The following is a 25,479-nucleotide window of genomic DNA, read 5'->3' on the forward strand; positions in this document are numbered from 1 at the left end:
CCCCCGGGAGCGCCCGCCTCCGCAGTTATCAGGTTAGTGTTCGCCGCGGTGCTGGGGCTCGGGATTCCGAGCGGAGCTGGTTGAGCCCTCAAAGTCCCTCACGGCGGCGGCCTTGGGGGGGTCCGCATCGGTGTCACTGCAGGAGCGGAGCCGGGGACAGCCAGCGACTCCCGCCAGCCACGGACATGGACATGAAGAAAAGGATCCACTTAGAGCTGCGGAACAGGACGCCCTCAGATGTAAGCAATTCCTCCCCCCCCCCCCAAAAAAAAAAAAAATGATAATAATAAAAATCCATCCCACATTTTATTTTTTTGGGGGGGAGGGAGGGTGTGCATCCCAACCCCGCGGGGCTCGGCGGTGGCGGGGCCGCTGCTGCCCTTGAGGTGCCTACCTGTGTGTGTGTGTGTGTGTGTGTGGCTGTGCACCCCAATTTGGGGGTGCCCGAAGGCGCACGCGTTGTGGTTTAGGGGGAAACTAGAGGCTGCTCCTGAGTCTGCCGGTGTGCGATGCCTTCGAGGGGGCTTCGCCGTGCATTAAATAAAAATAAGTTGGTGCTCCTCTCTTGGCGTGTTTAGTTCGCAAATATTTGTACTGGGTGCTGGGCAGGGAGAGGCAGACAGGGACTGCGAGTGAGTTGCAAATGGTTTAGTTTAAAGTGCGTCTTCATTTCTTTGCAGTGATCAGGCAAGAGAGACTGGGGAGCCATATTTGTAACTTTGTAGTCCTCATGAACGCGCCCTTTCTCTCTCTCTCCCTCTCTCCAGATGCTGAGAAGATAAAAGAAAAGAATTTTAAACCAATGCTTAGCGTTTTTGGCGATCGGGTATCGCCGCCGGTAGCGCGAGCGTTGAATAAAAAAAATATTGCAAGAAATAAACGCACTCTCCACCCCCTCCATCCCCACACACGCACAAAAAGGCTGGATGTGTGCGTGTGCGTGTTTTTCTCTCCCCCCCTCCACCCCCCCACCCCCCCTCCTTCCCCCTTCCCCTGGGGCCGGACTTCAGGTTGTTGTTCCGCGTCTGGCGGAATAAACGAGAGAGAGAGAGAAAAACTTTGTCAGGACAAAAAAAAAAAAAAAAAAAAAAATCCCACCCTAAAAGAGTCGGTGGGAGGGGGTGCGGGGGGGTGCCCGGAGGCAGGCGGGGCCCTGAGCCCGCTCCGGCGGGGCGCGAACTCGGGGCGCGGGGAGGCCGAGGGCAGCGGCGGGGAAGCCCCCTCCTCCCCTCCCCGCCCCGCCGAGGGCCGCCGCCGCCGCCGCCAGGCCCTTGTCTAATGGCCGGGGAGGGCGAGGTGTGCCCCGGCCCCGCCGCCCGCCCGCGGAAAGGGGCCGGGGGGGGGAACCGGGAAGGGGATGAAGGGGGGAGAACGTACCTCTCCGGGGGGCGCTGGGGGGAGGGCGGAGGCAAGGCGGCGGGACGCGGCCCCGCGGCTTTTCGGTGACCGAGCGCGGTGTCCGAGGGACAAAGGCGGGGGCAGGTCGATGGAACCTGCTCTTTAAAGTTTAAAAACTCCTGGGCGAGGAGGAGGAGGACGGGGATGGGGGGGGGGGGGGCAGAGGAGGGCTCCCGCCACCGCCGCGGCACACGCCGCCGCCGTCCCCGGCGGGCGCTGAGGCGCGGCCCGGCCCTGTGCGGCCCGCGGGGGCTCATTGTTCGAGCGCGGGGGGTACAATGAGGCGAGCGGGGCCGACCGACCCCCCCCCCCCCGCCGCCGAGCCGCTCCCGGCCCCGCGCTGGCAGCGCCACACGGCAAGTAGGACGCGGCGCCATTTTTTTTTTTTTTTTTTTTTCCCCCCCCACCTTCCCTCCCCTTTTCCTCCTCCTCCTCCTCCTTCTCCTCAGCTGCGGCGGCGGCAACGGCCGAACGCGGGCGGCGGCCCTGCCCGCCCCGCCGGGCCGTGAGGGGAAGCCCCGCCGCCCCGGCCCGCCCGCCGCCGGTTTCCCGCCGTGGGGCGGAGGGGGGGGAGCGGCGGTGTGTGGAGGTGCGATGTGAGGCGTTGGCGGAGGGGGCCCTTCCCGCCGGCACTGCGGCGGCGGCGGGGCCGGGCGGCGGCGAGGGGCGCCCGGGCGCCCTCTCCGACATGACTGCCAGCCGCCGGGGCTGCCATTTTGTCGCCGAGCGCAGGGCGGGAGGAGGCTCGTGACGACCGCGGCGGGACGAGCCAGGAGGGTAAAAAGGCGCCATCCTTTCCCCCCCCCCCCTTTAATTATTATTATTTTTAATTATTATTCTTTTTTATTTAATCCCGCGGGTGCCGCTGTGGGGCGGGGGGACGCCGCCTCTTCCCGCCCCCGGCCTTCCGCGGGGACCGGGCCCCACCGGGCCGGCAGCTCCGCCGCACCTGCCCGCCCGGCCCTGCCTCGCCTGGCCCCGGCATTGGGGCCGGGGGGGGCCCTGCGGCGGCGTGGGGTGCCCCTACGGCCCCCCGGGCGGGGAGCGCGGCGCCGGGAGTCCGCCTTCTTCCTGTGCAGGGCCCTGCGGGAAGGTAGGTCTCTGCTGTTGGGGCTCCTTTCATTTTATTTTATTTTTAATCATTTTTTTGGCCTTTTTCCCCTTACTTTTAGTCCATTTACCCGTCGCTCCTACTGCTGGAGGCTTATTCACCGTTCTAAACACAGTCCTACGGTTTGAAGACTTGATACAAAGTGCGTTAGGTATAAACTGGACTTCTGTTTTGATTTTTTTTTTTTTTTTCCCTCCACGCTTTGGTTTTGTTCAGCTCTTGCTCTGTTCCGGCTTACGCCAAAGAAAGTTGAGAGAGCTCTGAGCTGATAGGGCTTCATTGTTCCTCAGTAACTCGGAAATCTGTAGCAGTTAGTTGTAAAATCAGGCTTATTGAACCTGTCACTTTTTACCTGCTAGACTTTAACTCTGTCAATGAGTTACGTGTATCAGCCCTCCCGAGGTAGCAAAGGTGATCACCTCTGTTAGAAAGCCAAATCTTTCTGGCTTCATACGAAGGGGGATGGAGATGCCATTCGGGAATGCTGTTCTGTTTAGAGCCCGCTTTGTAAAGACATTGATTACAGATGTGTGCACGTGCTTTTTGTGTCCCGGAGAATTAAGTGTACGGTTTGAAGTCTGTTTCTCTGAAATACCTATTGGCTAAATCCAGCTAATGCTTTAGCTAAAATACTTGAAACTGGGGGTTAGAAGCGATTCTAATGCCCATGTCATTTATTTACAAATTTTAGTAAGTCTTTGGACATGAACAGGACAGTTCTGTGAATTGTTTTTATTAGTCTCTGCTTTGATAGATAGGCAGTATTTCCTTATTGTGTGCAAGATCATTTTCAAACTTTTAAGTGTAACGTAACTAAATCTTGGTGAAAATAGCCATGAATATGCTTGTTTTGGAGCTTCTGCCCTATGTGTGCTTAAGTTTTGCGGTATATCTTACGTTTAATATATCCTGTTACCAGAGAGTGCAGGATCAAAACTTCTTGTAAATCAAAGTTAGATAAGAGGATGTTGATAAGGTGTTGTGGTTCTTTCTGAGCCTACATTGATACTTTATAGTTTGATCTGGCCAATACGGTTCTTGTGTAGAATACTGTGTGCTGCTGTGCGGCTGAGCTAACTACTCCGAGTTGTTAAGTCATATAATCCTGCAAGGTTACATGTTGACTAATAAAACATAACATAAATGTTCTGAAGTGGATTGTATAGGAGCTATTCCTTTTCTTTCTCCGTCTTTTTTTTGTTGTTTTGGTTTGGTTGTGGGTTTTTTTTTTGATTCTCCCTCCATTTTTCTATGAATTCGGCATTGGTGATAGGTCCAGGGTTTTAGTGCTTGAAACTTGTTCTTTCTGTGTGTTGTACGGCCAGAGTTGAGCTTGCGCATCTACTTTCTGCCCAGATATTAGAACTTTTTATCCCATTACATTTAATGGTCGCTTACAGTAGTCAGTAGTGCACTTGACTTTGTCATTTTGCCGATCTTACCAACGTGGTTTTCCATTATAATTAACTGCATGCCAGAAATGGGCCAGGTACAATTATTTCACGTGGGTTTCCTCCAGAACCATCAGCCGGTAGTGGTGTAACTACTGACCTCGCAGAGGGGTGCTCACCTGGACGTGTTTGTGGGCATTCTTGTTCATTCCCATCGTAAACTCATTAGTAAAGCACAAAGACTGTGGAACAGGTTCAGTACTGAGGCTCTTACTTGTGTGACACGGAGGTAGGTTTTTGAAATTATGCACAAAACTCATCTTCTCTGCTTTCCGGCTACCACGCTGGTTCATTTAGTCTGAGGATTTAGTGCTTTATCAGCTCAAAATTGTGATAGTGATAAAATACTGACTGTAATGTTGAGTATTTCTTACAGTTCTTCTAACTCTGTGTTGCACTTTAAAACTTAATTTGGCAGTCTGATTTCTCTCTGGTTTTCTGTAGATTTTAACACTGAAGAGAAATACGGTGCAAGCATCTATACAAAGTGTTTCAAATGAAGAATATAAATAAAAAGGCTCTTTTCCCCAAGCTAGTTCCTTGTTGTGGTGCTTGCAAGAACCATAGAGAGTTTTAAGTGACATGCATCACTTCAAAGACCCGCATTTAAAAAAAATATTTTGGTCTTACATATGAGTGCAGATACCTACTTTTTTACTCTCCCCAGACTGAACAACCTCAAAATGGGAAGGGGATGTACTCTATGTTCGAAACAAAGTCAGATATGGTTGTGTCTAGGGAGGCATGAGATCAGCACGTACAAACTCCGTGTGGCGTGTGCAGATTATCTCATGGATTTTTGCAGCCTTGTATCACTTAACCACTTATGTAGCTGACAGCAGGGTGTAAATGTACAAAGAAGTAGCTGTCTTTTTTGCAAACTTCCCAAGTTTGTATCACAGCTGGTTTTCACGACTCTGATTTCCAGATGCTAACCTCTAGAATGAGCATCCTATTGGGTGGGTGGGTGGATGCTCATCTTGGAGGGACTGCAGCCCACAAAAATCAGGCTGGAGAATGGGCGTGATGTGTGAGCTATCCTTTCTGAAATTTAGATTGGTTTCACAGCTGACTACTGGGCTGACCAGGGAAGTATGTGGCAAATTCTCTTCTCTTAACCTGGACCAAGTTTTAAGCATTTGAAAGACTTAGAATCAAAGAACACCAGTATATGGATCCAAAACTGGTTGCCTAATTTTCCCCTTTCTCTGTGATGCTGCTAGAAAGTATCAATGCTAGATTCTTTTTTTTTTTCCCTCAACACTTGAGAATTCCCTTTTGACCAGCAATAGATAAAGTACAGTCACAGTTACAGAGCTTTCCATATGATTCAGGTGTGTGTCCAAATACTGGCTAGATAAAAACGCATTAAGAGAAATAGCTGGGCTTTAGTTGATGTAACTGTGTTGGTAGTCCATCAAGAAATGCATCTCCTGAAGAAGTAAGGGGTCTTGTCCTGCCCACCAAATGAAAATAGTTGTTGAAACAAGAAGGAAACCCCCAATTTTTTAGTACAAACCTTCTAGGGTTAAGCCTAGCTATTGTAATCCATCCTTGCAGCAGGATTTGTGTGTTATATGTCAATAAATAGAATATACCTTTCTGCTGTTCTGCTCTAAGTGTACACCAAAAACTCCTGAGTGTTTCAAGGTACTGCTAACCACATGCAAGGATTTAGGACTTTTAAATACAGTACAATATTTTAAAAGAGCATATTATCTGCATCAGTGATGCATTTTTAAATGTACATTGAATGGTGGCGCAGGTATCGGAGACTGTTTGCTTGAATATTTGCATCCCATAAGGCTGACTTTGATTATTCCAATTTCATTCATTTTATGGGTTACTCCCCCCATCCTCCTGCCATAAGGTATTGGTAAGTTGAAAAAGCCTAAAAACTAAGAACCGGACCTATGAAACATGTGTGGGTGCTGTGTCTTGAATGTTTTTTTGAATGAATTAAGACTAAGGGAAGGTTATGGGAGTAGTAGTTCTGGTTTGCACACCAGAATCCCAGGGGCCTACTGGGATCCCGGTGCCCTGCCTGGGAGGGAGCAGGACTTGCCCTGGGGTGCTGGGAAGGGAGGAAGGGAGGTCCTCTCCTTGCCACCCGCCGAGACGGGCTTGCCATTTGCGGAGCGCGCGATGGCTTTCAGCAGCCTTGATTGACAACAGCTCAGCTCGATGAACCAAACCCTCTGTGTCTGCTGCGAGGTACAAGTCTCAAGTGGGAATAGGGAGCAGCGGTGGTTTTGTTGTGCTTTGGAGTGATGGACACTTCCCAGCTATTTATGTGACACTACTGGACTTGTTCTGCATATAATTTTTTCCTGTCTCCTCTCTTGCTCAGCTATCCTTCAGACAAAATAGCTAGTAAATACGTAGTCTGTATTTTTTGACTAGGTTGCTAAAATCAGTCGTGAAACCCTTGCATATGTAAGCATGACCTTTGAAATACTTCCAAAAAGGGGGGGAAAAAAAAAAAAAAAAGCCTCAGTGGTTTGCCTTTATGCCACTGTGTAAAAGTTGTGCTCGCTATCGGAGCGCTCGTTTGTCCATCGACTTGGTCTATTGAACACTTTCCCTTTAAAGCCATAAAAAAAGCTAGGAGAAGCTTATCTTTTGCAAGTATGATTTGCCAGTGCATTCTATAGCAGCTGACATCTTCAGAGAGTGCTTTCCGTATTAAATATGCAGCTCTTAAAATTAGTCTTCATTTAAATGCAGTGTTTCTTTTTTATGTGTGTCTCTACATCAGTCCTTTGTTGCTGAGGGCAATTCGGAGTACGTGCAACTGCACCAACTAAGCAGTTCAGCTAAACGCTGGAAATTTCGAACTGGAGAATTTTCAGATAAAAGGTACACTGCAATCTTAATGTCTTGCTTCTATTTTATTTAATAATAGCTGGCGGTGAATGAAAAAGCACGTTGGATGTGATGTCAGGTGCTCTGTTTCTCAAACAGAGAGAAACTGAGACGTGGAGCTGAAGTGACCCGTGCAAAGTCACCCACCCCAGCCAGGAGCAGAGCGAAGGGCTCTGCTGGGAGGTGATACCATCTGTAGAAAAGAGAGAAGCAAGCAACATTAATGTGAATATTGAAAAGCATTTAATGCAAAGATAGAAGCAATTTCACCACGTATTTGAAACAGTCTGTCTACAGAAATATTTGGAGTTTTTACCAAGTTATGCTGCTAACAGTAGAAACAAAACCGAAAACTAGCTGTATGCTTTTGAATGAACCAGCTTTCCGTGTCACTGGAGTGTGTTCTCGATTTATTAATTAGTGCGTTGCTTATGCATATGGCTATAGTGACCCTTGTAAATGTGTGAAAGTGTATCTCTGTGACTCATGGGGTTTCTTGGTTGGGGGTTGTTTTTTGAGAAAGGCAAGGGTAGATTATTCTTTCTGCAACTTTTTAGTACTAGAGATGCCTCGTAATTAGATACAAGTGTAAGACGTCAGAATTGGCAAGACACTTCACCCTTCTGCCACTTAGGTATTTCCCTTGGACCTTTAGTTTCTCATAGAACAGAGCAAAAGGATGTAAAATTAGTTGGCGCCATATGTATTGCTCTCAGGGTTTACAGCTATACTATGTAAAATATTAGAGAGTAAAAAAAGTAAATGCATTGATATCGAGCCAGATTTTTTCTGAGCTGTGCAAGCAGCCTTAAGCTGTCTCCAAACACAGAGCAGCTTTGATTTAAAAAGAAAAAAAAAAGATCACAACAACAACCAACCAAACAAAACAACACAAATTCCCTGTCTCTCCTGCTCCTTTCCCTTTGCCAGGTTGGGGATGATGCGGGGTCTCCCATACACGTGGGGGCCACCAAAATGAGGACATTGTGCTCATCCTTGTGGGAGTTAACAGAAACAGAGCCCAGCTTGAGGGGAGTTTAAAAGGTGGCTTTAAACAGCTAGTTTACTGCACCGCTTTGAACTTGAGGACAGGGGTTTAAGAAGCTGCTTGAGCCCAGGCTGACAGACGTCCACAGAGATGCTTGTGTTGTCACTGGATCGTTCTTGGTTCCTAGGCAAGTGTTCTCATGCAATTCCTTGGTTGGACCCTCATCTGGAGTAAATCCGAGTTTCTCCATCACGCAATTGTTGGATCAACTAAATGAAATACAAAGCGCTTACTAGCGTGTAGTTTACAAACACAGAGTAAACCTGTAGAGAAGCACAGCATTATAGTTCAGAGACAGGAGTATCGGGATCCGTGCACATCCACGTGTGTCGGTGCTTGTAGTGAAAAACGTGAGAGGCACCAAAACTGTATGAATGATGCTGGAAGTTCAATTTTGGGCTTCTAAAACCCTCTGCTGAAGTGTTTAACAGTGTTGGTGGGAGTTTCCGAGAAAGAGATGTGGGAGGGGAATTCAAATATGAAAGTTTGACAGGATCACGTCATTTGGAGAAACCCTAGATGAATTTTGAGGTCCGGTAGTAGTTTCACATGACCTTGTTGCAAGCATTTGGAGCTCAGCCAGGTTGAATGGGTAAAAAATAGGCAAAACAGCTACAAAGGGGAGCAGGTTGCCATTGAACCAGCCTGCGCTGGTGGCTGTTTTATGCAGCAGATGTGAACTGCTCGGTGGGGAAGGGGCCAGTTGCAAAGTGCTGGTGGAAGGGATGGCTTTGTTGGGCTGTGGGGAGTACGTCTGGGGGAAATCCTGTAAACTTCAGCCTGAACCTCTTTGAAGTCCTGACAGGTGCCTGGCATTCAGCCAGGGTGAGGCTCTGCGTTTGCACCCGGTGTCTGTAATGGTGGTAACGGAGCACTGCTCAAAATTACAAACTGCAGGCATTAATCCCATGCAGTCCTTTCCCCGCCATCAGTCGCTGCCTCTGCTGATAGGATTCTCAAGTACTGCTAGATAATCTTGCCCGGATCTCAAGGGAAGTGGTTCATGTTACGTGGGCATTTTTTGTGCAGCGTTTCTCCCTGCCCCGGGATTTGCAGATTCTTTGCCCAGTACAGTAATGACCAGAGCCTGTGAAAGGTCGGTGGTCGTTGATGAACTAGTTTAAGACATGGACTGCAAGTGTTTATCTCATCTTAGATACTTATGATAACAAAGCCTTGAAGAGGTATGTCAAAATCCAGAATCGCAATGTTGGTTTGGTAAGGAAAGAAACTTTACTGCTGTCACCTGCTGTTGGTGCCTTTATTCTCGTTTGCTTTTTACTTGTGTGTCTTGGGGGAGGAAGAGGATGTCAACACTACTGGAATTTCCCCTTCCCTGTTACATTTAATTCTGTTTGTGGCTTGATCCTCATCCCCGAGCATCTCCACGGGGCGATGCTGAGCTGCCCAGAAGGAGCAGCTGAGGATTGCCCTGCTGAAGGGGAATCCCCCGTGGCACCAAGCCAGCGCAGTCGGTGCCACGGCACCTGCCTCCCTCCCTCCCCTGCCTGCCTGCGGGCAGCACGCCAGAGCTAGGAGGGGGCACAGCCTGGCTGGGCAGCGCTCTGGGAAGGCTGAACAGCTCTTGAGGTGTGTCTTCATGGACGTACGGCGGCCCAGGAGCTGCTGTGATTTGGGCTAGAGGTTATTCTGCGCTCCTCTTGCGCCGTTGTCCCCCAGGAGCTGAGCTTTGTGTAGCCTGGCTCTGCTCTGTGTTTGTATGATGGGGGGTCCTAACGTGGCTGAAGATCGATCTTGAATGCTGGTGGTGAATGGCATGTGGTACTATCGAGGGTTTTTTTGCTTTTTAAATCAGTTCTGCAGGTTGGTTATGTTTTGGTGATCATCTTGGAGCAGAAATTGCATCATGTCTTTGAGCCTTCAGAGCAGCTTTGTTAGCCCAAGGTATTAAGTTGCCTGTTCATTCAAGCATTTTTTGACCTAGTCACATTCCGGATAGTATCTGAAATGGAAATCCATGCAACGCTTATCTCCTCCAGTAGTAACTTCGGGGGAAGCTTCTAACATAAGTGTGGAGGACGTGATATCCTTACCATCGCCATGGAGCTAAGCATGAATGATGGGCTCCTGCAAGACCTGGGCGTTATCTTGAGCCTGGTCAAACCCGTGCCTTCCCCAGCAAATGAGAACAGCGTGACTGTGCAGGGCTGGCTTCTCTTGAACTTTGCTGCACAAATCAAGTGGAATAGAAACCTGAGGGGATCCATTTCTGCTGAAGGATCCCCAGATCTGCGTGAGTACGGGTCTAGAGTACAGTGCCAGCACCAGGAGGCCACAACTCTTGGCAGTCTGGTTACAGCAGGCAGCAATGGTCATTCTTCACTGTGGAGCTTTGCATGGACTATACAGGCTGTTGAGACCAAAAAAATACCAAAGATCGAACCCAAGTATCTTGAAGTGTTTGTGCATCTGGGAGAGCACAAAACTGTATCTGCTTTCAAAAGTAATTTGGACTTTGCTTCCACTTACCACAGCAGGCTTCCCTTGCTCTCCCCTCCCTCCTTTCCACAGCTCTTCCCTCCTCTAAATCAGGTTCCCACTGGGGTAAGAGGTATGGAGGGCTTCTCTCGGTGCTCCCCTGGATCGTTGGGTTGGGAGCAGTGCAAGGTAGAGTTAACATTCTCATCTTTACGTGTTTTTTTTTTTTCAAAAAAATTGCACATGGGATATTCCTGACCTAGGGGTACCACATGCAGCGTACACTTCAAAAGCATCTGGTCCATTGTGCTGAAAATGAGATGTTACAGCCTTTGCTGTTTCTGCTTGTAAAGCCAGCAGAATGGTATTTGTACTTGTAAATTTGCCTTTTATCTTTTAAAATTATATCCACAACTGTGTCCTTCTGTCACCTTGTTAAGCCTTCAATTACAGGCTGGGATTTGGGAACTTAGTCCCAAGTTCATGGATCTCCCCGCCCCCGTGGGTTGTAGGCTTTCTGAAGTAGAGACTTTGCCTTTTTACCTGTTGAAATGGAAATATAGATTAAAGGTTAAGGCAGCAACATGTGCAGCTTAATAGTTGTCTGTGTGTAATTATATTCTACTGATTGTGCATTGATAACTCGAGAGTACGGTCCCTTCCAGCGAGGCGGCTGGTGCTGGAAAAGGGAGGCGGGAGGGGGGGGGGGTCCTGCCACGTACCGCGCATGACGAGCGGGTCCTGGGTGCCACTTGTGGTGACTCCCATGAAATCCAGCAGCTGCTTACACACGGTTGCCTGTACTTCCTCTAGGAATAGGGTGGAATCTCACAGCAGACCCTGTGGCTATATTAAGGAAGTCGTATACGCGTTTGGGAACGCAGCTTAATGCAGTAACTATACTAGGAAACAGATAAGAGTTATCAAGCAGGCGGTAATGTAGAGCGTGATGTCATGAAGGTCCTGAAGAGATCTAGGGAATGCTGTAACCCACAGTTAACAGTACAGCCTGCATTGAGATGTGATGTCATGTGCTGAAAACGCCTGGGATATTAGAAATAGCAACTGGAATGGCCACAGGACAACAGGTCCAAGGAGCATGGTCCGAAGGGTTTGTTGGAGAAGGAGCAACCTACTTGCTTACGCGTGACTGCTGAAAACTAAGGACCAGTACTGGCAAACTGCAGAGCAACAGCACTGAAGCAGAAGGTGTGCAGGCAACCAGGAAGCACCTGCTCGAGCAGATGGCACCCGCCCAACACAGGGAGAGGGGCAGCGGAGCCCTGAGCCACCCCAGGGGACGAGGCAGGACAGCGGGCTGGGCGAGGAACGCTTGGTTGAAGCTGTGCAATGCGTCATCTCCCCACCCAAGCACCGGATGGTGCCTTGTCACAAAGGCTGGGGAAGACATGGTTACATACTGCAGGAACCAACCTACCCACCTGCATCTGAGGGTTTCTGCTAGACATTCACCTGTGGGTGCCTTGCTAGCTGTTCAGGTGAGCGCTGCGGTGGTGTTTGTGGTGGTTGGTTCCCTGTGGCATGTTGTTCTTCCACTATTTCTCACTATGCAGCAGTTTTGGGGGAAGATAAGAAAGGGTCATGTGGCTTGTCTTGTACTTGTATTAGTACTTACTCCAATTAGCGCATAAACAGGGATGAGGTCAACGATACACAACTTCTGCAGGTTATGTCGTCTTGGCTTTGATGCAGCTAAATGCAAATCAGCTGAGGACACTTATTCCCTCAAACCTCTCTCTCCAGATACATGCAGGTTGTCCTCCCTAATCCTGACTGCGCATCTGCGTGCCTGTAGTATTAGAGACTGCAGTGTGATACAACTAAATTGGTTCAGACTGGTCGAGGCCCACTCATCTCGTTTGGGTATATAACAAGACTCAGGAAGGGTGCTCACGTGGGCCACTTGCATCAGGCAATGTTTTATTCTGTGTTTTGGTCACGGAAGGTGAGGAAAGAGATGTAAAACTTGTAGTGTTACCGTGTGGTTTCAGGGAAGTTCAGTAGACGTTTGGAGAGTGATTCAGGAGGTGGAATTTTCCTTAAGATTACAAAGACTTCTGAAAACCAAACGAGGAATAGGTTTTTAGTCCTTCTGTCATACTTTTTGTGGTAGTGAGCTGTTTTAGAAGGAATGTAGCTTTGCTAAGGTCACCTTTCCGCTTCTCCTTCTCTATACTGACACAGTTCTGTGCTCGCTAACTGTCAGGGCTGTAGTATGTCTGGATGAGGCCCAGCATCCTTGCAGCGGGGCTAAGCTTTGAGAGGAGACCTCTGTGCAGCAGCCAGCGCCTTGGAAAAGTGCCTGTTAATAACCGGAGGGGCCTCAGAGAGTGATGCCCTCTCCTGGGGCGGGGGGACGGCGCTGCCTCTCCGGTTCACTGAGAAACGGCAAGTTCTTCAGGAGGAGATGGCAAGTCTGAGTGGAAGGGGAGAAGAGTGGGATGAGCACGACTGCAGGCTGCGAGGCTGTGGGCAAATAGCTGCAGGTCATTTTAACACTTACAAAAACTGTCTGAGCTGGTGGTAGTTCTACTGCTTGTACTGTACGCAGGAGAGTTGGGTGCAATGCGGCGGTGAGCGTGCATGTGGCAGTGAAGTTGGGAGAAGCCCCATCAGCCCAGTTCATCCTCCTCTTGCAGGCATATATTTCCTACGGGATTCTTAAATCTCTTAGAGCATAAAGCCATTTAATTTTGAGTTGAATTTTTATTTTTTTCTTGTGGAGTTACATTCTTTCAGAAGCGATTCAGTGTGTCGTTATACCTCTGACCACATAAGCACCGAAATGACGTTGCTGCGGGCACACTTGGGGAGCATTAGGAGCCTGTGCTCTGCTGTTTCCTACTCAACTCTTCAATCCAACCAGGCTTTCTTCAACTTGCAAACCTGGCTGGTTTTATTCCATGACAGCTTCCCCAGGGAGTTGTTTTGACTGTATCTTTGCCCAGTATCTTGGTACTGGGCACAGCAAGGAAGTTCTGCAGTTCTGTAGCAAAGTTTTCTGAAAAGCAGAGGGGAAGCAGCACTCTTGCCCTGAAAAGAGCAAACTAAAAGTAGAAGCCAGTTGACTATTCTACCACCATATTAAAAGGTTTTACTTCTACATCCATTGCTATTTCCAACTCCCTCTCAAATCTCTTCTCTACCCCTGAGGGAAGTTTTGTCCAATTCCCCATTTGCCTCCATCCTGCCCTTGGGGAGGGTGAAGGGGTGGCTGTCCCACCTCCCAGGGTGAGGGCCCATGCCGTTTCTTTCTCAGTGTGCTGTTCAGGTGCTTCTTCACCCTGTGCCTTTGGTCTGCTGCATAGCTTGGAGCCAGAGCTGACTCTACACTCTGCTGGCTGCTGCGGCTGCGAGTGTTTTCCCTCCCCAAATGCCCTCCTGCCTTGCTTCATCTTCCGACATGAGCTCTTGCAAACTTCCTTTGCGAAGAGGGTAGGGCAAAAAAAAAAAAGACATTGCACTCTGTGCAGTGTGGAGATCAGCCTCTTTCTGTGAAGAACCTCTTCTTCTGCGGAGAACCTCTCCTCCCGCGGCATGCTGCAACCATGCTCCTTCGCCCTCCTTCCTCCCAAACGTGTCTGGAGGTGGGAGCTCTGATGAGCCACCTCACTGGCCGAGGGAGATAACGGAGCAGGCCGGGGCCTCATGTGCTGGCGAGGGAGGACACAGATAGGGGCAGAATGTAGCTGCTCTAGGGTCTGGGTTTAGGGTGGAGCTTCTTCTATTCTACTTTTTTTTTTTCCTTCCTTTTTTTTCTTTTTTTTTGGGCGGGAGCTCTGTGTGTGAAGGTGACTGTCCCCAAATTGATCTCACTGGAGGGTCCTGATACTTAAATACTGTTACAGTAAGAAGATACGCATGTTTGCCTTCAAAATGGCTTTCTAGCTGTCTGAATTTCAAAGCAAAGAGGGTTTTTTTGTCATTTGTTTTGGGGGGTTTGGGTTCCCCTCCCCCCCCCCCCCCCCCCCCAAATGGAATAGATGTATGTGGGATCAGGAGCGCTTGACTTGATCTTTGGTTTCTTCTAACCAGCCTAAAATTCTGGAAGACTTTTGTGTAGTCATTCCCTATCATAATTCCTCTAGGAAAATTGTAGAGTCTTGGAAAATGTATTTCCTGTCTAACACTGATCCTCCTACTCTCAATGAATCACTTGTACTCTCGTGTTGCTTTGGGCTGACTTCCCTATTGACTTCAGTGCTTGGGATTTAATTAGAAATCTAGGGATGTTATTTGGAGCTATAAAACTATATAGGATTCTTCTCTGTGCTGTGGGATTACAGTAATAAAAAGAAATTAAGAAAATTAAATATTTGCATATTAACTGTCCTTGGTATGAACTGAGAAGTTGCTTCGTTTTTTCTGTGTACACCCCTCTTGCAGACTTCTCTTTATCCCCTCCGCAGTGTAAAGCAGCACGCCGTTCCTCTCCAAACCTGTAAACAAACCTCGAGCAGGGGATGGGGTCTGCAGTGCCCGCAGAAGGATGGGTTTTCTTCGGTGGTTGTAGAGGGGAGAAATAACTCCCAGAAATTCTCTGTCAGTGTGAAAATGTCTGGATGTTCCCCGAATGGGTGGGCCCTTCCTGTGGAGTCACAGTCCTCGGTGACAGAGCTTCCCCAGAGTCATGTTGGTTACTAAGAGACTTGAATCCCATAATGCTGACCTGGCTTTAGGGTGAAAAGGAGCAGTTTTACTCAGAGTAGGGTGTATTTAGCGTCTCTTTCGCATTGATGCTGTTGTTGTGTCCGGTGAAGATAGCACCCGCAAAAAAAGAGCGGTGCCTTGTTTAAAAACAACAAAACCGTGCAGTCTGTAACTTTGGCTGTGGGGCTCAGGCCCGTGGGGACGTTATCTTCACCTCTCCCTCCGAGCCTCCCTGCTGCAATGGGGCGAGGGAGATAAGGGTGCACAGCAGCTTTGCTCACAGAACCACCCCTGCCAGCATCATCTGGCACAGCCCTTGTAAGTCCCCAAGAAAGGAGTTGCCTCCATGGAGAGGATCTTCCCCTAAAATACCATCATCAAGCTACCCTGGTGCGGAGGGGTGAGGCTCCAGCAGGACCTGGTTTAGGATCACCAGGACCTACCTCAGGTTTCAGGAGTGTCTGAGCAGGCAGTGACCTCTCCACGCTTGAAAAGCTCGAATAATTTTTGCATTAGGAGAGAGGCTATTTTAACAACTGATGATACGTTGTAATGGCACACGAGTTGTACGGGGTGTCGAAGTGGTAGATTAGTTTAAAAATAAATAGATTGGTTTCATAGTTTTTAAAATGCTTGTTGCTTGCATTTGCCAAAGACGATGCTACTTCTAACAACCAAATTGGTTAAGCCAGGATTAATGTTTTTGAACTGTTTACGTTGTTTATAGAACAACACAAAGGCAGTTGAAGCAAAGACAAATACCTGTTTCTGAACCACTGCTAACCATACCAGCAAAAGCAGGGATCAGACACTGAAAATAACCTTTCGCATACTTGCCAGTTTACCGGAATACCTTTCATTTTCGCCTGATCAGTGTCATCCTTTGCTTGGGAGTGAAATCTTTATTCTCCACGCAAAACATCTTATGCACGTTTTGCATCTCTTTCCAGGTTAAAGAACTCGTTCTTGACAACTGTAGGTCATACGAAGGCAAAATTGAAGGCCTCACAGATGAGTTTGAAGAGCTGGAATTCTTAAGTACAATCAACGTAGGCTTAACCTCAGTTGCAAACTTACCAAAGTTAAACAAACTTAAGAAGGTAAATAAAATGTCCTATGCCGTGTGCCTCCCTCTTTGCACTATACCGCATGTGTGAAGTAGTTGTATAAAAACGTAGTTTAGCTGACCAGACTGCTTTGTGATACATGTTTGCACTAAAACCTGAAGATGTTTATGTGCCTTTCAGCTCGAGCTAAGTGACAACAGAATCTCAGGCGGACTGGAAGTGTTGGCAGAAAAGTGTCCGAACCTCACGCATCTAAATCTAAGCGGCAACAAAATAAAAGATCTCGGTACAATAGAACCTCTGGTAAGTTGGTGCAGTACGGGCTGAAATCAAACCCCATTTTGCGATGAGTAGAGGCATTTAGGGATTGGCAGTCCCAAAGCAGCTTGCAGTGGAGTGTGGTGGGTGCTGATCTCCCCCGGCCAGGCTGGGGGCGGGTTCCCGTGGCCCCGGGGCTGTCGGGGAGCTCTGGCCCGGGGCTGTGCCCGCAGCACGAGCGGCTGCTTCCCTCTAGTGGCTGCTGCTTCCGGGAGCCCCGCGGCTTTCCTCGGAGGCGGGGGCTCGGGGCTCTCTCTGCCAGACGCTCCGCTTCAGCTCCGGGTCTTTCCTCTGGAGCCTCGGGTCTAAAATCACCAGCTGCCACTTCTGCCCAGGGCTGCGGCACTGTGTGCCGCCGTGCTGGGCTCGCTCGCTGCAGCCAGGCAGAGGTTGCTGAGCTTCCAGCTTATTCCTGCTGCTTTCCATCACCTCTCCCGCTCACGGTCATTATACTTTTTTATTTCCAGTGCTGAGACCAAGTTCCAAAAGGCATCCAAGTGTCAGTTCTGGCTGTGCTGTTTTCTAATTTTTGCTTCTTGTGCCCTTCGCTCTCCAGAAATGAGGAGTTTTGGCTCAGGCTTATTTCCTCAATACTTGCTCTTAAAATGTCTCAAGGAGCAGTTCTCATCTTGGATCTCCTCTCCCCCAGCAGAAGGGGAGAGCAGAGCTGTTAAATTCATGTAGCAAACAGAAGAGAGAGAGGATTGTAACTGCTCCCAGTTTCAGGCTTATTGTTTTCTTGATGTCACCGTTGCTCTACGCGCCAAACTCCAGAAGGGAGATATTTCATAAGACTTGATACAGATTCTCAGCTGCTTGTGCTTTTATTGTTAGTTCTTTGAAGTGCTGTGGGCAGTTCAGATCACCTCCTCCTAAAAAAAAAAAAAAAAAGGACGGTCAATTTTTCAATTTCTAAGCCTTTTTTCGTTTTTCCAAAGGCTAAGGTACAATCATTAAAATTTTTTACATCTCTTCTAGTAAAATTCTTATGTCCAGAGAATAGTCTGTTTCTTCTTCCATTGAAAGCAGTGGTTTCAATATACCTGACCGCTGGTTCCAATATCTTGCCTTTTGGGATAACTGACTGGATTATTACTTATTCTTAGCTTGGCCCCTCGCAGCATGTGTGATTTTTGCCTCTTTCCGAACTTCAGTCTTCTACTTGTGAGACGCTGAACTTCAGAGAGAGCATTTTCCCCTCTCAGATACCCAAGCAGCCACGGCCAGGCATTGCAGATTGCTGTTCCACGCCAACTTAGCAGGCAGAGACCAAAATGACCCTTTTGTCATGGGAAGCTCTTGAGCACATTAACTCTGGCTGCCGTTGCATCCTTTGCTCTGTAGAGAATTTTTGTAACGCTGAACTTCAGAGACTTTTCTTTCCTTTCAGAAAAAGTTAGAAAACCTGAAGAGTCTAGATCTTTTCAATTGCGAGGTAACCAACTTGAACGATTATAGAGAAAATGTATTCAAGCTTCTCCCGCAACTCACATACCTCGATGGCTACGATCGGGATGACAAAGAAGCACCGGACTCTGATGCAGAGGGCTACGTGGAGGGCTTAGACGACGAGGAGGAAGATGAAGATGGTATGTGAATTGTGCTACTTAGTGTACGTAAGTTAAAAGATCGATATGCTGCCTAGTACATTTTGCTTCCAGCTCTGACTTGTTGGCAAGAGAAGGGTGTTCTCAGCAGCTCCTTCCTGACTGATGTAAAGGAGAAGTACCTCAGTGTCCTCTGAAGGAACGAGGGGAAAGGAGATGGGCAGGGCCTGAAAGAGCTACTTTCTCAGTCTTATCTCTAGTGAAAGATCGGGATGACAAAGAAGCACCGGACTCTGATGCAGAGGGCTACGTGGAGGGCTTAGACGACGAGGAGGAAGATGAAGATGGTATGTGAATTTGTGCTACTTGGTGTACGTAAGTTGAAAGATTGATGTGCTGCGTGGTACCTTTTGCTTCCAGCTCTGACTTGCTGGCAGGAGAAGTGGTGTCCTCAGCAGCTCCTTGTGACTGGTGTAAAGCAGAAGTATCTCAGTGTCCTCTGAAGGAATGAGGGGAGAGGAGATGGACAGGGCCTGGAAGAGCTGCTTGCTCAGTCTTCTCTCTAGCGAAAGCTGGGGAGTGAAAGGGTGGTAGAAGAAAGGGACCAAAAGAGGGGTAAGGTGCTGAAATAGTTCTGGGAACAGTACACCCCAGGGACGAGGGCAGGAGTGGGTAAGAAAGGATGGCGTGCACGGGCTGCGCTGTTCCAGGAAGTACAAGCAGTTGTGCAGGGCCTGATGGAGAAGGGCAGGGTGGAGAACCAGATTGGGCATCAAAAAAAGTAGCCAATTCACAGAATTAAGTAGCCAAGGCATTAATAGGAGTTTGTGGCTGTCCGGGAGGACAAAATTGAAGTAGTTGAGATCAGGCAGAAAAGGGGAGAGTGTATGTATTGAAGCCTGCCTGGGGCAAGCTCTGTGAAAGGCGCTAATGAAGCAGCGAGCAGGTTTTTCATGTTGGGGAGGTGCACGGTGGGTCCCTCTGTGCTGTGGGTGCCGTTCTGCCTCCCTGGGAGACTGTCCTCGGAGGCAGCAGCGTACCGGTCGGATGAGTATCCGGCTGAGTTTGGGGAATTTGCTAGACTCTTCAAACCCAGCTGCACAGCAAAAGCAGAATAGCTGGACTTGCACTTTTCCCCCGAGTGCTGAATGCGAGCTCTGGTGAGAGGGGCGAGGGCTGCAGCAGTGCCTGGCAGAGCCATGTGTTCAGCCAGCACCACGCAGGTTCTCCTCACCAGAGCCCAGGGCTGGGCCTGCATTCAAATGCATGAAAAAAGCTCCAAAACGCCATTACCTGCAGCATGGAAAAACAATTTCTGGTTTGTTGCTTGGGCTTAGTTGCGTTTGCATCTCTTTCCTCTTGAAAAGAGATCGCGAACCCCTAAGATGGATTGTGTGTGAGCCTCTGGTATCGCTCTCGCAGCACAAAGACGAAGGGTGTCCCCTGGGGAGGGACCCAGCGCTTGGTTGGTTTGTCAGGTTCTGCTCTAGCCCTGGTGGGAGCAGATGGGCGCTTGCAGATGAAGAGCTGTGAGTGTCCCATGGGCTCAAAAATGCAGATTAGTAGTGGGAACTGGAGCAGCTGAAGCTCAAGCAGTCCTGAGGCTGCTGGGACTTGCCGTCAAGGCCCCTGGAGCAGCTCGAGAGCGTGGGTGCAGCTGCCCCACTACCTTCTCACTAGGCTGAAGAGGCCCAGGACTACATCTAAAGCTGCTTTAATTCTGTACGGCCCTTCAGCAGTGCTTTCAGTTTGCTCCTTGTGTCAGTAGGAGGTCACGTCTCAGGTGCGAGGAAAAAAAAAAAGTAAACTTTAAATGTCTGAGTTGTTAATCTTGTTTGACTGTATAGAAGAGGAGTATGATGATGATGCTCAGGTAGTAGAAGATGAAGAAGACGAGGAGGAAGAGGAGGAAGGAGAAGAGGAGGACGTGAGCGGAGAAGAGGAGGTAAGGATTTCTGCAGTTAATAACGGGTGTGGAGTAAACATGCTCTAACTGGAAATAGTTGGGCAAGAAATGGACCAAATATTGGAGGTTTTTAGGACTTGAAGCGTGCGCTTGCTTTTTTACTTGAGAAGCATCGCAGCAGGGGGTGGCTTTGAGGCGTGCCTGTCTGTGAGCCAGCTGCCATCTAGTGACCATTGACACGAAATCCTTCTGTTTATTGGGCTGATGTCAAAAACACTGCGGGAACGTCGCAGACCCGGTTTGTGGGGCCTCTGGAGGGCTGGGGGTTAAAGCCAAGAGAGTGGTATATGAACTACTGACTCTGTGCTCTCAGAGCGAGGTTCCTCCTTGGGCAGGTACCTTGCGATTCCTCAGGACGCTTTAATTCTTAGCGTAGTCCAGCCCCTGTGTAGGGTGTGCTGAGCCAGTCACAGTCTGCTGCAACTTTGCTGTTAGCCCTGCTGCTGGGATGGGGCTAAAATTTGGCTGAAGGGGGGATCAGCCTCTTCTCCTCAGGCTCTGGAGATGTCTGCTCGTGTTCTGACTCTCTCCACCCCTAGAACATGGCCCTTTTGCTGACCAGTCGTCGAGCCTTACTAAGCTCAGGACATCATAACAAAATTTGCAGCTGCGTATCGGCATGAAGTATAAAACCATTTTCTCGCCGGAGACTTGAAGCCAGAAGTGGCTGCTATGATCACTTGTGATTTTCTGCAATGAAACTTGGGCCAGAGTCCAGTTATACTGTAGCAAAAAACTGCGCTTATATAAGCGCGTGGGAAGTGTCTGCCTTTTTGTTTGGTTTTTGTTTAAGATGCTTCAAGGACTTTGTTGTAAAATGCTGTTGAATATTGCCAAATTGTGAAAGGTCCTGCACTGAAACTGACTCTTTTAATCCTTTTATTTTTTTCCCCCTCTTTAAATCCAGGAGGATGAAGAAGGCTACAATGATGGTGAAGTAGATGATGATGAAGACGAAGAAGAGCCCGGTATGGCAGCAATCCAGTTTTTGCTAGAGATAAAACAAGAATTTTTTTTTTTTTTTAATAAGTAAAATGTTATTTTCTAAAAAGCAGGCTCATGTTTGTATTCCTGCTCCTTTGATAGCAAGCCAGTTGCCAAAGTAGAAGCTTGTTGAACTTGTTCAGCTTCTCAGCAGCATGAGGGAACACTCATATAACTCAAGTTGTGTTTTATTTTCTAGATGAAGAACGGGGACAGAAGAGAAAACGAGAGCCTGAAGATGAAGGGGATGAAGATGACTAAACTGAATAACCTATTTTGAAAATTTCCTATTGTGATTTGACTGTTTTTACCCTGTATTTCCCCTCCCCACACCCCCAACCTTTTTTCTTTTTTTTTCTTTTTTTTTTTTTTTTTTTTTTCTGATTGTAATGTTGCTGTGGGAACGAGAGGGAGAAGCAGACTGGGTGGGCAAGGGAATAAAATACTATTTTTACTGCCACTCCTCCTCCTATTCATTTTAAATTTTTTCTTTTTGTCCCTCTCTTAGTCCCTGTAACTGCAATAGTAAGTATAAACCAAGTGGTAATTTGTTTCTTATTATTGGAGTGGGTAGTGACATCTTTTTAAAAAAAAAAAAAAAAAAAAAGTCAAAAAAGTTTAAGATCAGTAGATGATCCCCCAAATACACGTACTCTGTTCCGAGACAGCTGAGTGGCATTGGTGGTTGGGATTTTTCCACCACTGCCGGTCACTAAATCCATCGTAAGCATTTTTTTGGGGGATGCTGCAAATTTAGGCAAAGCATCCCTCCACAGCAACAGGTGTGAGAATGGCATATTGATAAAGTGATTTCTTTGTTGCCTGTCCGTGAATGACTGCCATTTTCAGCCAATGCTTTCCCTGCTTTTGTAGGTACCTTTTATTTTGCTGTTTGTAAATAGTGACCAAATGTTTTTGTTGGGTTTTTTTGGGGTGTTCCTTTGGATCTGGTTTGTGGGGTGAATTTGCAATCCCCCCCTCCCCCCCTTCCCCGCCCTGTGTGTTGTGTGTTTTCCTTTCTGTTTGTTTTGGGTTTTTTTTTTTTTTTTGGCTAGGGTATAGCCAATACACTGAAAATGGCAGGCATTTAAATATATATATAAATATATATAAAAAGTGTTCCTAATTCCTGAGTTACTAGTGAAATGAATTTGACAATTGTAATAAAAAAATGTTTCAACCCTTTTAAATAAGGTGTGTACTATTTTGGTCTGTAATATATAACACCTAGTCAATTTTAAGTGATGAGAAACTACTTCCACTTGTGCTATATACTTTGAAAATTTTTACAAACCTAAATACAGGAGGCAGTTCAGCATGTAGGGTAGGAGGTTTCTTTTCATACACTCAAGCACGAGATACTAATACAAAATTGTATTTTCTTACCTAGTGGAAGTCAGTAAAATGACTGAAAATACCTAGTGAATGTACAGTTTTACTTTCATATCCCTCTTTAAAATAGCTTTAGAAGTGACTTGTATTTCCTAGTCAATATTTCATCTGTATAAATACATTTGCAACAGTTTTTTTTCCCAGAAGAGCCAAACTTTGAGTTTTATGTCTGTTTGTCATTGATGAATTTCAATAAATCTTTTTATACAATTTTTCTGTGGCTTATTTGAGTAAAATGGGCCACTGGGAAGGAGTTGCATACCTTTTCAAAAAGGACATTTACTAAGCTATTCTGGTGAATTCCCTGATATTTTTAGTAGCTTGATGATATGTTCTGCTCCATAAAAATGACTCTTAGCCATGGTTGGGTGAAGCCAAGGGAGAGGTTGTGGCTTTAGTGCAAATAACGGTATGCCATTTTTCTTTCAGAATGAGGCTTTCTTCTGTGTTACCAGCATGATTATCGCAGTTAAGCACATTCATTTCTCCTGTTTGGTCCTGCCTCTGTTTCTCCAGGCCAAGAAGAAAGAAGTTTCGATTTCCCTCGCCAGAGTGCGGTGCTGCGGTTCGGTGTGTGAGTTCTGGGTTAGTCTTATCTCAGAGCTTTGGCCGTCTGAGACAAGGGCTGTCTGCTGTGACTTTCTGCCAGTCCAGAGCTAAGTCTCTGCATTTTCCTCTCTTGTGAATGCATTGTGTATTAAAGCCAATGGCATAGCAAGTGGCATATTCTGCGTGCTTAAAATTAGGTTTCTGTGCCGTGCAAGAGTGTGAGAAGCTGTGGAGAATCCCCTGTTCCATCTTGAGTGGATCTCTTTTGGAAAAAAAAAAAATGCTTTTATTATAGGTGGGAAGCTAGACTATCCTGAAGTGTTTGTGTCAGGTGGGGTTTTTTGTTTGGTTGTTTTTTTGAAGAGGAAGTCTGGGCAAACTGTTCCTTCAGCAGGCAGGATCTGCTGCTGTGACACTGAACTCGTGGCCAGCAGAGGCTGCAAAGCCAACAGCAGCTGCCACCCCTGAGTACGGCAGGGGCAGGGCTGGCAGCTCAAGCTACAGCCCAAACAGAGCCCTTCTGTCACTAAACCAGCTTAGTCTAAGGCTTCAGTTTGGCTTTATAGTGGGGAACAGGGTTTTGCAAAGACATGGCTTTTTAGCTGAGGGGTCGTCAGAGCTGGACCTGACGTTTGCTGCAGGAGGAGCCTCTGCAGGTCCCCGAGATGCGTCAGTGAACGTCCCCGTTGTGTGTGGAGGGTGCGGTGGTACCAGGTTCACACCGTGATGCCAAAGTGACATTTGGTTTAACCTTTGTCAGCTGGGGCTCTCGGCGAGCCACCGCCAGCCTGCAGAGCTGTTTCTCTTCTTGTCCTGGAATCGTTCAGAAACCCTCGAGCTTTTCACCTTGTGTAAGCAGTGACTGGCCTAGGTGTCATTTAAATGACTCTTTGTACCGTTAATTGTTCCAAAGCTTACTTTGGAATTAATTATTTTCTCAAAGAAAGCGGTAAGACCTTTGCCACTCGTGCCTGCTTTCCCTGGGAAGCAGAATCCTTTCGGCTGTGCAGTGCTGCGGGAGCCCTGATCCTCTGGGACACGAGAGGGGTAAGAGGGGATCTGATGAACAGCAAGGCTGGGCTGTGTGTTTTGAGAGACTGACTTCTGCCTGGCTACTGCCACTGAAAACAAAAATAAAGATTGCTCAATGTGGATAACTTCATATTTCATGGTATAGAAGTACAGTCTTGTCACACTGGGAACCAAGGGCTTCTTTTCCCAAGTACTCTGTGTACACAAGTGCTGGCTAAAGATACTTAGCACCTCAGAATGATACTTAGCAACTTACCAACTCCTGGAAAAAACCCAAACCTCAGTATTTTGTAACAGTTCAGCAGGAAAAACCAGGTAGAAATACTGTCAGAAATGAATAATGAGAGAGTTCAGCTGTTCAAATGCCAAGGTTTTGTGTCACTTGGCTCTTTCTGCTCGCAGTTTGCCTTCCAACCAGGCGGTAATTTGAAGAGCTCTGGTCATGCAGCCATCCAGGGCTGAGGGATCTGCCTGGACTGGGACCGGGGGGACAGAGCCTGGTGTTCTCCAGGCACCCAAACTATTCTTCTGTGCATTCAGCCTTACATGTGGCAGGAAACTTGCTTGACCTGGAACTTGTCAGGTGCTGGGGAAAGGTACTTCATGGAAAAGCAGAGCCCTCCCTTGGCTCCCATTTCAGAGAAGTCCAGAGAGCTTCCTCCTGGGGTGCTTTACTTTACCGCGCTGTCCTGAGCCTGTTCTAAAGCCCAAAGTGCCTAAAATGTCCTGCTGGGGCTTCCCAGCCTTGTTCATGACCCCTCATCACAAACACAACCTCTCTCCCGTGTCGCTCAGGGTTGTGCAGTGCCTGTCAGCGTACACAAGCTGGGAACAAGATGCTCTTGGCCAGAATCGTTACGTGCCAAGCTGAACGTATGGGGACTGCAAATCCATATAAGTCTTAATAACATAATGGCCTAAGTGTTTGCATTTCTGGCACCCTCGAGGGCAGCTTCTCCTTGGTTGATTTGATAATGCTTTCTTGGACCTGAACTGTTTGTGGTGGTTAAAGCAAGGGCACAGGGCTCTGGTGAAGGGCAGGAAGGCTTTCCAAGCCCAAATGTTTGTCAACATGAGCCAATTATGCAGGAGACAACTGCTGGCCCAGCTGAGCCAAGGCTCTGTCTGGACACTGCAGTACATCCTTAAAACTTCACAATTTGTGATGGTTGGGGAAAGCTGTTCCTTCATCCTGTTCCCCAAGGTGGGATTGGTGACTTGCTCAACCACTTACATACCCCAGATGACTTTTTGAGTTGAGATTTGGTGACGGAGGGAGGCAAATCTGCTGGTCTGCAGCCAGCAACAACTGCCCAGCCTTGCCAAAAGTACTTCCCCAAAGCAGTGAGTCTGGGGTCCTACTCTGCACTGTGATACTTCAGTTGTATTAAATTGCTGCCCCAGATTTCTGCAGAACAATACCTGCTTCGAGTCTTACACTTATCCTTAAAGATGTCTTATGTTTCAGTAAGGAAAAAATCATTTTTCTGGCAGTCGTGCCAGCTCTGGTTGCTGATGTCTGTGTGCCGATAGAGCTCTGCCTGCTGCCAGCGTGGGGCCTGGGTGGGCAGCGGCCATTTCCACAGTGGGGGAGGACGCCCCAGCTTGGGGTTTGCAGTGAGGGGAGCCCCCCCAGCCCTG

At 47.9% G+C, this 25,479-nt stretch overlaps 1 protein-coding gene and 1 long non-coding RNA gene across 3 annotated transcripts; one reads left to right on the forward strand and one right to left on the reverse strand.

Annotated features, from left to right (window-relative positions):
- Positions 1 to 13: 13 nt before the first annotated feature.
- Positions 14 to 22,467, forward strand: ANP32A (acidic nuclear phosphoprotein 32 family member A). 2 transcript variants are annotated; one of them, XM_074837386.1, is made up of 9 exons: positions 14 to 32; positions 143 to 239; positions 15,934 to 16,083; positions 16,231 to 16,353; positions 17,759 to 17,957; positions 18,164 to 18,262; positions 19,763 to 19,860; positions 20,789 to 20,849; positions 21,065 to 22,467. In XM_074837386.1, the coding sequence occupies exons 2-9, from the start codon at positions 186 to 188 to the stop codon at positions 21,124 to 21,126; spliced, it is 846 nt and encodes a 281-aa protein (XP_074693487.1). In that variant the 5' UTR covers positions 14 to 32; positions 143 to 185; the 3' UTR covers positions 21,127 to 22,467. The 2 variants fall into 2 exon arrangements, with proteins under 2 accessions (XP_074693487.1, XP_074693486.1); XM_074837385.1 differs by lacking the exons at positions 14 to 32; positions 143 to 239 and adding an exon at positions 11,079 to 11,811.
- On the reverse strand, positions 286 to 1,879 carry LOC141928725 (uncharacterized). Its single transcript, XR_012624848.1, has 2 exons — positions 1,378 to 1,879; positions 286 to 770 (listed from the first exon to the last, which is right to left on the reverse strand). It is a non-coding gene; the product is annotated as an uncharacterized LOC141928725 (long non-coding RNA).
- Positions 22,468 to 25,479: the final 3,012 nt, after the last annotated feature.

The sequence above is a fragment of the Strix aluco genome, chromosome 12, assembly GCF_031877795.1.
Source record: "Strix aluco isolate bStrAlu1 chromosome 12, bStrAlu1.hap1, whole genome shotgun sequence".
NCBI classification, from domain to species: domain Eukaryota; kingdom Metazoa; phylum Chordata; class Aves; order Strigiformes; family Strigidae; genus Strix; species Strix aluco.